The 11,045-nt window shown below is 43.2% G+C and overlaps 1 protein-coding gene across 1 annotated transcript; it reads left to right on the top strand.

Moving 5' to 3' along the window:
• The first annotated feature begins 416 nt into the window (after nucleotides 1-416).
• Nucleotides 417-5,072, top strand: C4H15orf48 (chromosome 4 C15orf48 homolog). Its single transcript, XM_066275828.1, has 5 exons — nucleotides 417-574; nucleotides 692-756; nucleotides 892-977; nucleotides 1,899-1,959; nucleotides 4,666-5,072. The coding sequence occupies exons 2-5, from the start codon at nucleotides 721-723 to the stop codon at nucleotides 4,732-4,734; spliced, it is 252 nt and encodes an 83-aa protein (XP_066131925.1). The 5' UTR covers nucleotides 417-574; nucleotides 692-720; the 3' UTR covers nucleotides 4,735-5,072.
• Nucleotides 5,073-11,045: the final 5,973 nt, after the last annotated feature.

Raw genomic sequence — 11,045 nt, 5'->3', positions numbered from 1 at the left:
AAGGAACTTTACAATTTGATTTTAACTATCTCCATATGTGCGCTTTATCACATTTTGAAGCTTTTAATGTGATTGGATGAGCTCTAATTTAGCGACCTGCGTCTGGGAGCCTCCCCACTGGGCACCTCCGGCTCTGCAGCTCCTTTTCCAGACCCCCTTTTAGAGGTGTTGGTTTTTACCCAGCCCTAGGCCATCAGCGTCTACTACTGATGGTCTCAGGTCTACTACTCCCTTGCAGGCTCCTGGGATGGCTGGGGCCACCCAGAGCGCCAGCGCCCAGCCTGGGCTCGCGCCAGGCGGCAGGTAAAAAACTCAGTGAGCGCCAGGGGGCGCCGGCGCGCGCATTCGGATGCGCAGCCTCGCGGGCAAGGCGTCCTGCAGGGGCGCTCTGGCGCCGGGCTCCGAATGGGGAAAGCGAGTCAGGTCTCGCACGTCCCCCGCCCGACCTGTGACCAGAACGCCCTGGCCCGGCCCTTCCGGAGCGGTTGTGGTCGGTATATAAGGAGTGGAGGCCGTAGCCTCGTTTGTTTGTGGTCGTTAGCATCGTCCGCGCGTTGCTCCACCCCGCCCCCAGGTGAGCGGTTCCAGGCTGCCTTTTGGAGTTGGCCCTAAGGGTGCCCACCGGACTGGGTCCTTCCTAGTGGCTGAAGTTTTGATCAATATCTTGGATTTTTTTTTTTTTTAACTCTAGATTGGGTATTCTACTACACTGAGGTCACCATGAACTTTTTCCAACTCCTGATGAAAAAGAAGGAAGTAAGTATTTAAAGCAACTGAAAATCTTGAAAACATTTTAATTTTAAAAAATGAACAGGTGGTACATCGCTATTCTATTTCAAATCTTTCACACGGTGACATTGGAATACTTACCCTCAACCTGTTCTCTGTTAGCTTATCCCTTTGGTGCTGATTATGACGATGGCAGCGAGTGGAGCTTCGTCCTTTGCTGTATATTCCCTTAAAAAATCTGATGTGATGTAAGTACTCATCATTTATAGAGACGCTTTTAGCAATGTTAGAATGACCTTCAGTTGATGAAATGTATGATACCAGTTTCCTAGTTTTCCCCCCAGGACAAGAACGTCAAATTGTGAAATTGGAATTAGGGTTAGAAAGCATCCTGATATCAGAAGACTATTAAGGTCTGATGTTCATAAAAATCAGTTTGTTCCTTAATTCTAAATATCCTTTTATCTGTTGGTCCCCCTCTTCTCCTGCAGCAAAGTAAAGGTTGATTTTTTTTTAACTTAAGTTTTGACATGTGAAATTCTTAAATAATCTTTTGGGATATATACATCATCAAACTTAGATAATTTTCAATGAAATTTTAAAATCTCAGTTCACTAGAAGGATCTTTGCTAATGTGGTAGAGTATATAGATTCAGTTGTTTATAATGAATCTCATCTCAGCTGTGGATATAATAAGGTAAAATTCCATGTATCCTGGAATATGAGGAAGAGAGAAACGTGAAACTGAGCTTGGCCCAGTGCCAGGCTAGAAAGGGCAGTTCTGGCAGAGGGGCCTAGGGCCCTGCAGTTCACCACCCAGACAGAGTTCGGGCCCAGCCCTTGTGTTGGTCCCAGAAACCAGGGCAAGAGCTTTGTTGCTTCATCTTAGCCTGGACTTCCACCGCTATTGCTATTCAGCTTATGAAAACATTCTCCAGTCTAGCCCTAATAAAGGGAATTCAGACCTTCGAACCTACAGAGGAATTAATCCTTAATATTTGAGCCAAATGGTGAAGCTCCTTTAAGGAATCTTCCATCAATTTCAGTTAACTAACAGATGAATGCCTTAGCATGCAGTTGGGTCTCTCCCTAGCGTGTTTATAGACCCAATATCAGCGTTGGATAAATTCACCCACTTTAACGTTTAACCAGCTTTCTTTTATTTTCAGCATTGATCGAAAAAGAAATCCAGAACCTTGGGAAAATATAGAACCTACTGTACCTCGAAAGGTATTGCTGAATTAAAAAGTGATGTATGACCCTGGTTGATGGCTGAGTGGATAGAGCGTCAGCCCAGAGTATAGATGTCCCAGGTTCAATTCCTAGTCAAGGCACACAGGAGAAGTGATCATATGCTTATTCCCCCCCCTCTCTCTCCCTTCCCTTCCTCTTCTTCCTCAGCCAGTGGCTTGGTTGGTTCAAGCATGGCCCTGGGCACTGAGGATAGCTCCATTGGAGCACATCTGCCTCAGGCTTTAAAAATTACTTGGTTGATTTGAGCATAGGCCCAAACAGGGTTGCCAGATGGATCCCAGTCACTATCTTTTCTCCTCTCACCTAAAAAAAAAAAAAAAAAAAAAAGTGATTTACATTTATCACAAGCCTTAGCATTGTTGTCAACCAAATAAATTTTATACCTTTTACTTTTAGGGTGCCATTTAATGTAGTGTTAAAGAGAATACCAAAGAGCTGTAAAGATCTAGTTCAAATTCTTGTTGCATTACTCCCAGATGATTTTAGACAGCTTGGCCTTTCTGAAGCTGTCAGAATCTATAAAATGGGCAAAATAACAGCATTAAGAGAATTAAGATAAAATACATAGTACCATGCCTGGCCCACAGTAAGCACTCAATTATTAACTCATCATTATTGTAATACATTATCTCATTTTATCCATTATATATCTAAAGTTACTATGAGGTCTATTGTGACACATTATAGGAGTTCCTGAAAATGAATGTAGCATTCACTTTAAGCAAAAGTAGCTAATATTCACTTATTCTTTTGAGACTATTGCTGAGACTTTTTACATTTTAAATATTTTGTAAGTGAACACTACTTAGGTCTGTCAGGAAAGGGTTGTTTTTTTTTTGTGACAGACAGAGAGAGAAGGACAGATAGGGACAAACAGACAGGAAGGGAGAGAGATGAGAAGCATCAATTCTTCATTGTGGCACCTTAGTTGTTCACTATTTGCTTTCTCATATGTGCCTTGATGGAGGGCGGGGGGCTACAGCAAACCGAGTGACCCCTTGCTCAAACCAGATGAGCCCGCGCTCAAGCCGGTGACCTCGGGTTTTCAAACCTGGGTCCTCCGCGTCCCAGTCTGATGCTCTATCTGCTGCACCACCACCTGGTCAGGCTATTTTTCTTTAAACAAAACTTTCAAATAACACAATTTGAGCTGGTAAGAACATTTAGGATCTTTTATGTGTGTGTGTGTGTGTGTGTGTGTGTGTCAGAGACAGAGTCAGAGAGAGGCACAGACAGACAGGAAGGGAGAGAGATGAGAAATATCAATTCTTCATTGCAGCTCCTTAGTTGTTCATTGATTGATTTCTCATATGTGCCTTGACTGGGGGGGGGGGCGCTACAGCAGACTTAGTGACCCCTTACTCGAGCCAGTGACCTTGGGTTCAAGCTGGTGAGCCTTGCTCAAACCAGATGAGCCCACGCTCAAGCTGGCAACATCGGGGTCTTGAACCTGGGTCCTCCACATCCCAGTCCAACAGTCTATCCAATGTGCCACCGCCTGGTCAGGCCATTTAGGCTCTTTTAAAACTACCTACATCTCGGCCCTGGCCGGTTGGCTCAGTGGTAGAGCATCGGCCTGGCGTGCAGAAGTCCCGGGTTCGATTCCCGGTCAGGGCACACAGGAGAAGCGTCCATCTGCTTCTCCACCCCTCCTTCCTCTCTGTCTCTCTCTTCCCCTCCCGCAGCCAAGGCTCCATTGGAGCAAAGATGGCCCGGGCGCTGGGGATGGCTCCTTGGCCTCTGCCCCAGGCGCTAGAGTGGCTCTGGTCGCGGCAGAGCGACGCCCCGGAGGGGCAGAGCATCGCCCCCTGGTGGGCAGAGCGTCACCCCCTGGTGGGCGTGCCAGGTGGATCCCGGTTGGGCGCATGCGGGAGTCTGTCTGACTGTCTCTCCCCGTTTCCAGCTTCAGAAAAAAAGAAAAAAGAAAAAAAAGAAAAAACTACCTACATCTCCTAGGTCCTGGGGTAATAGAAAACTTGTGAGGGTAAATGAGAATCTCTGACTGAGTTCATTGGGAGTCAAGGACCGTTTGTATAGCTCTGTCCCTTTTCCCTTACTGTATGACTTATTATTTGTACTTTTATTTAGTAATTACAACAAGGACATTTTGTTTAGAGCCTACTATATGCCACACCTTGTGCTAGGAGCATTACACATCCACTCATGAGGAACGGGCTTACTTTTTTATTTATTTATTCATTTTAGAGAGGAGAGGGAGAGACACACACAGAGAGAGAGAGAGAGAGAGAGAGAAGGGGGGAGGAGCTGGAAGCATCAACTCCCATATGTGCCTTGACCAGGCAAGCCCACGGTTTTGAACCAGCGACCTCAGCATTTCCAGGTCGATGCTTTATCCACTGCACCACCACAGGTCAGGCAGAAACAGGCTTACTTTTTAAACTTGCAGTTCACACAAAATCATGGGAAATTCAAAAATCTAGATCCTGTTAAGTGAAAGTGAAGCATATTTATAAGACCTTTCTCTCTGATACTGTAACACTCAAGAATGTAAGGGCTTTTGGAGGGACAGAAGGATAGAAACCAGCTCATAGTACTGTTTTATTTATGTTTTAGAGATGGAAAGAGGTGGTTCTTTGATTACAAATGCTATGATAATGCTTTTTCTAAGGAGGAGTGTGGACAGATCCTAATGAAACATTTTATTTTTCATTTTTATTTAAGCTTATAACAATCAACCAACAATGGAAGCCCATTGAAGAGTTGCAGAAAGTCCGAAGAGCGACCAGATGACCAGTCCTTGCCTCTTGCTTCCAAAGAGTGCTCTATGAATCTAGTGGAAACACTTCTGCACAAACTAGCAAATATATACCAGTGTGCAGAAATGCTTCTGCTACATTTTTAGGGCTTGCCTACATGTATGGACTGTGGATAAGGAATAATAAAAGCAGTGCAGCAATAACCACATAGTCTAAAAATAAGTTTCTTCTAAATTTGAATTTTGCTTATTGAAATTTTTGTTTATGATGCCTGAATGTTTTCCTTAAAATGTATAAAGATTGGTAAATTAGATTATCTATAATAAAGTACCATTTCTGCAAGATTTCTTAAAGATTAGAGAAACACATTTTAAAGCATAGAGCTTCATATTTTAATTGATATTCAGTGCAAATTTCTGCATAAACTTTTCTTCCAAGTTTATTCATCCCCCAGAAATTTATTGAGCACTTACTGGTAGCCTGGCACTGTTTAGGTGCAGGTGTGATAAAGCAATGAACAAGACTGGATTTTGGAGGAAGATGAATAAAAGACGGTGAGTACAATGAAGAAAAGATGGGGTATGAGACTTGCCTGAGGATTATACTGGATTCTGGTGGTGAATAGGAATGTGGGGTATGCTGAGATTGGCCTACAGATGCTCCTATGAAGGTCATGGAAGGGATAGACAGCACCCTACCGAGTCTGGGGCACTTCTTTATCCTGGCCAGTGGTGACTTGGGGACCAAGGTGCAGTCAAACCCAGCACGCCTCTGTGTTTCCCTTTGACTATTCCATAAAAGTGCTTTTTGTTAACATTTTAGACATAAACAGTTGAGATATAATTGACATGCCATTGTATTCAGACATTTAAAGTGAACAATTCAGTGGTTTTTAGTATATTCACAAAGTTTTACCACCATGTCTACCATCTAATTCCAGAACATTTGCATTACCCTCTCCCCCAAGCCCTGTACCCGTTAGCAGTCACTCCTCATTCCGGGCGCCTCTGCCTGCAGCCCCAGGCAGACACTAATAAATGTTGTCTCTGTGGATTTGCCTATCCTGGACATTGTATATAAATGAAATGATACATTATGTGGCCTTTGTTTCTGGCTTCTTTAGCATAATGGGCTTTTCTCTTTGTTTTAATTTACTGATGTTAGTGAGAGAGGAAGGGAGGGAGAGAGAGAGTTAGGAACATTGATCTGCTCCTGTCTGTGCCCTGACCAGGGATTGAACCACAACCTCTGTGCTTTGGGACGATGCTCCAACCAACCAAACTATCTGGCCAGGGCTAAAGCTACACCGAACATTTTTTTTAAGATTTTATTTATTGGTTTTATTTTATTTTTATTTTTTTAGAGGAGAGACAGACAAAGCAGCAACTTATAGTAATGGCTTCTCATATAAGCCTTGACCAGGCAAGTCTGGCGTTTTGAACTGGTGACCTCAGCATTCCAGGTCAACGCTTTATCCATTGCGCCACCACAGGTCAGGCTAGCATAATCTTTTCAAGATTCCATCCACGTGTGTCATGTATCAGTATGTAGTTCCTTTTTATGACTAATATTTTATTGTATAGATACACCATATTTTGTTTATCCATCACCTGATGGACATTTGTAATATTTTCACCTTTTTGGCTCTTATGAATAATGCTGCTATAAATAGCCATGTACAAGTTTTTGTGTAGCCATATATTTTTATTGCTCATAGGTACAAACCTAGCTTTGCTAACTCTTTTGAAAAAAGGTGATAAATGCCTTTTTCTCTGAATGTAATAGAAATTTAATAGACAGGCTAAATTCTTATCACCTTCACAGTCATAAAAATTAACTAGCTCTTGTTAGACTTGGCAATTCTGAAAGGATTAAAACAAGATCTTTGTTGCTTCCTTATCACCTCAAGTTTTCCCAGATGAAAATCTCCAGTGGTTGATCTCAAGGAATTACAAGTGCGAATTAGGAAGCACACTTTAATTTGCGTAAGCTTCTCAAGTGTAAGATAATAATACCATTGAGGCAAAGAAAAATAAAGAGTTGTGTTTGGTCAACTAGGAGAGCAAATTTGTGAGGGACATTGTGCCTTTCAACTTGACAACACAAACCTGATTGAGCTATAGTGGCTTTAAGTGGTGAACATGGCAAAGGGAGGAACCATGGTTGGGGAAGTAGGTTGGGGAGGTGGAAAGGCCAGTAGCAATATTAACACTTAAATTTCAAAAGGTCTATTTTATTTTTGGTTGTGTTCTCAGCATTTTGCCCAAAGGTTTTATTTTGAAATTTTTCACATATGCAGTGTTGAAATATTAGTACAAAGAATAACCACACTTTTTAATCAATTAATGTTTTGACACAGTTGCTCTATCTCTGTATATTATTTTCTTTTTTGTTTTTAGGTGAGAGGAGGGGAGATGGGCAGATTCCCACATGGGCCCCGACCGAAATTCATCTGGCAACCCCATCTGGGAATGATGCTCAAGTACTGAGCTATTTTTAGCACCTGAGGCTGATGCTGGGACCAACCAAACCATCATCAGCGCCCGGGGCCATGCTTGAACAAATTGAGCTACTGGCTGCAGGAGGGAAAGGGGGAGAGAAGGAGGAGAGGAAGGTAGGGAGAAGCAGATGGTTGCTTCTCCTGTGTGGCCTGACTGGGAATTGAACCTAGGATATTCATACAGCAGGCTGACACTCTATCCACGGCACCACTGGCCAGACTGTTATGCTTTTAAAAAATAAGTTCTTTGAAAATAAGTTACAGATGATGGGCAAATAAGTTTGTAAAATTTGTGTTATTTGATTTTGCTCACTTTTATTGCTAAAAATGGCCACTGCCAGTGAAATGGCTAATTACCTTCCTGCTTGGGAAGGGACTTTGTTATGCTAATTTGTTCTGGAGGAGGGGTTTTACACCGAAAAGTTTTGAGAGTGAAGAAGAAGGAAGAGAGAAGGCAGCCAAGACAGTGGGGTGCCGAAGGAGAAGCCAGTTTGTGCAGAGATAAGGAGACGGGGAACAGAAGGGCCTGAGCTGGTGGGGGGCCTTTGATTCTAGGAAAACCTGGATGTGTCAGCAGCTTTGTGAGTGCTGAATGAGTGGGTTCTGGAGCCTTTCTGTATGTGTGTGTTTACTCGCCAGCTGGGTGCCGAGGCTAGAATAAAAGGTATGACCCACCATCCTCCCACTCCGCAGTTTTTTTACCATCTGTCCGAATTCAGTAATGTGCCTGGCTGCGACAGCCACAACTACAGGCCCTACACAGACTTCATAAAGCTTTGTATGCCTAAGAGAAAGAACATTCTAGCTGACTAGTACCGTTATCATCATCCCTAGGAAATTGAACATAATTTCAAAATATCACCTAATATATAATCCATTTTCATTTTATATCATTATAATGTCCTTGGTAACTGTACTTTGAAGTCCATAATCTAATTCAAGGCTCACTGGTTGCATTTGGTTGCTAGGTTGTTGTACTGGACTCTTGACAAATACGTGTTCAACAAAATGATTCCACAGAAGCTTGTGTTGAGCTGCTATCTCTTTCGAGTTTTATCAGGATAAGATTCTCTTGGATGTGGACTTTCAACTTTAAACATTTGAGATATAATATTTTCATGTAATTTAAATATTGAAGAAGTTGTACAACTACAGGGCATTCCCTCTGCAGTAGGCATTGTGCCGGCCTCAAGGATCTGGCGTAGGAAAGGGAGACACCTACGAACAAATCAAAGCTGTGCAGTTTGTGCTGTGCAGGAGGCACGGTCCAGAGTTACAATTACTGATGGATTTTAGGGGGAAACTTATTATGATTAATAAGAATTAAAAATAAGGCAGAATCAAAAGGGTTTTGAATTTATGTAACCTAAAGCAGAATAAAGAGAAAGAATCAATGTAACAGTAAGCTACACAACATCAGACGGAGAAACATTAGCTTGGATTCTAGAGGAAAAGCTAGTTAAAGCAACAGACTAAGAAAAAGAGAATTATGAGTATGTATAATCTCACCAAACTGCGGAGGAACACATCACCAGACCAGGAAGCTTCATCACCGGACCTGGGCTCCACAGTCGGCCACCCGCCATGCACATCGAGAGGAAGAGTTCTCTAGAGCTTCAGGGGCGGTAAATTTTGGCTGGAGGTTATTACATGAGGGCCCTTCGTGCATAACCTCTAGGAACAAAAGGTCACCCCATTCTGAAATAATTAACTGGGTCAGCAATCAAGTGGTAAGAGCATCCTTCCTGGCTTCAGGGGAAATTGCAGCAGGATGTCTCATCCCACCCTGAATGAATGACTCAGTCATTCCTGCAGCCATTTTTTTTTTTTTTCTGTGTGTGACCCTTTTTGTTCATGTTCAATTGAGTTTAAATTCATGTATTATTCCTTCACACAATTTCAGTAAAGCAAGGACAGAAATGAGCACAGGGTACAAGGGAAGCTTCTCAGAGAGGATGGATCGCTTAAGGACTAATCAATCTGGTTTCTTGAAAAGTCAGTAATTAGAATTCTGCAAGGCAGTTGAAGTGGCGGCACAGTTTAGCAAGGCAGAGAGGGTTAAAGTAGTGTACGTATATCCCGGAAACTTGAAGTAATTTAATAATGAGATTTAACAGTGGAGTATAAAGTGGAACAGGTGGAATGTCCTTGGCCTTTTATGCTGCTACCCTGCAGACACGAAGGAACCAGAAAAGGGTTTTAAGTTGAGTGTCAGCTACAGCAACTAGAGATGGGGGTGCACGCTGGAAGGGACGTTGGAGGATGGAGACCACCTGCTGTCCAGGGTACAGGTGACACATGCCAGAACTAACCAAGGCGCTGGCAGAGGAAGTAGAAAAAAGAACGCATTTGAGAGCGATGGAGGGGAAGACCTCAGGGTTGATTGGATATAGCTGGGGGAAGTCCCAAATGACTCAGGCTTCTCACCTGAGTAGCTGGGCAGGTGGTGATGCCAAAACAAAGAATACAGGAAGGAGAAAAAAAATGGAATGTTCAAGGGAAGGGTGGATAAGGAAGAAAATGAGTTAGACTTTGGAATCGTTGCATTGGAGAGCTGAGTGAGCTATCTGGGTAGATTACTTCTGGAGAACTGCAGAGGTGTGAACTGCAGACAGGTGAAGGGGCGGTGAAGCTGAGGGTGTGGACGAGGTCGCCTGCAGGGCAGAGGGCAGCTAAGATGAAGTGAAAGCTGAACAGAGAGGCACGTCGTCATGAGGGACATGAGCAGAGAAGGAGGATCTGGTCCCTATGGGGACTGAGAGAAGCGGCTGGGGAAGCAGAACCAGGAGATGCTCGTGGAGCATGGAGAGGAGAGCGCTCTTCCCTGTCAGAAGCTTGTTCTCATTTGCAATGAAACCAAAGCCTGGAGCCCTTTCAGCCTTGTGGCCCTGAGTCTTAAGCAAGCAGCTATCTATCATTCTCTCTCCTAAGGTGTGAAGTAAGCTCTCCAAATAAAAAAGTTAAAATCATATTCCGTATTCCTAAAAACTGGAATGAGCTCTTATTACTGGAACAAAGTCTAATTGTTATTCTTCACCTTTTAGTTGCAATTTTGTGGCAGAAAATGAGATGACAGGTTCTGAAATCAGACCCCTCTGCCACCTATTTCTACTTGTGTTGCTTTGGACGAGGCTCAGACTCTTCATCTATAAAATTGGGTTCATTTGTACTGGTGTAGGTGAGCAGTGAAGGTTATGTGAGATAATAGGTATAAAGTACCTAATGTGATGTTTTACATGTACCAGTTTATTACCTATTCCCTTCTCTCTTTTTAGAAAATGATTATTGGTCCCAGCCGGTTGGCTCAGTGGATAGAGAGTCAGCCTGGCATATGGATGTCCTAGGCTTGATTCCTAGTCAGGGCACAAAAGAAAAGTGACCATCTACTTCTCTTCCCCTCCCTTTCCCCCTCCCCCTCACCCCCATAACCAGTGACATCAGCCCAGGCAATGAGGATAGCTGGTTGGTCCTAGCCTCTGCCTCAGGCTCTAAAAATAGCTCAGTTGATTCGAGCATCAGCCCAAGACAGGGGTTGCTGTGTGGATCCTGGTCAGTGTGCATGCAGGAATCTGTCTCACTGTCTTCCCTCCTTACACTGAAAGAAAAAAAAGAAAGAAAGAAAATGATTATCACTATAAAGTAGAAAGCTCTTAATGTGTTTAAAATTACCTTCTTCCATGAGTAGGAACATTGTCTGTTTGAAATTTACACACACTTACTTCTGGTAACTGGTCCACCTTTGGTTCACAACACCTCATTTACAAACTTTTGCAAGAGCATGGACACACCCATAGATTAATGTATCTTTCATTCACTCCCTCCTACATGGAAACCTCTAGTTAAAG

Source organism: Saccopteryx bilineata, chromosome 4, assembly GCF_036850765.1.
Source record: "Saccopteryx bilineata isolate mSacBil1 chromosome 4, mSacBil1_pri_phased_curated, whole genome shotgun sequence".
Classification (NCBI taxonomy): domain Eukaryota; kingdom Metazoa; phylum Chordata; class Mammalia; order Chiroptera; family Emballonuridae; genus Saccopteryx; species Saccopteryx bilineata.
The sequence above is the reverse complement of the archived record's forward strand: the minus strand, read 5'-3'. Positions and strand labels throughout refer to the sequence as shown.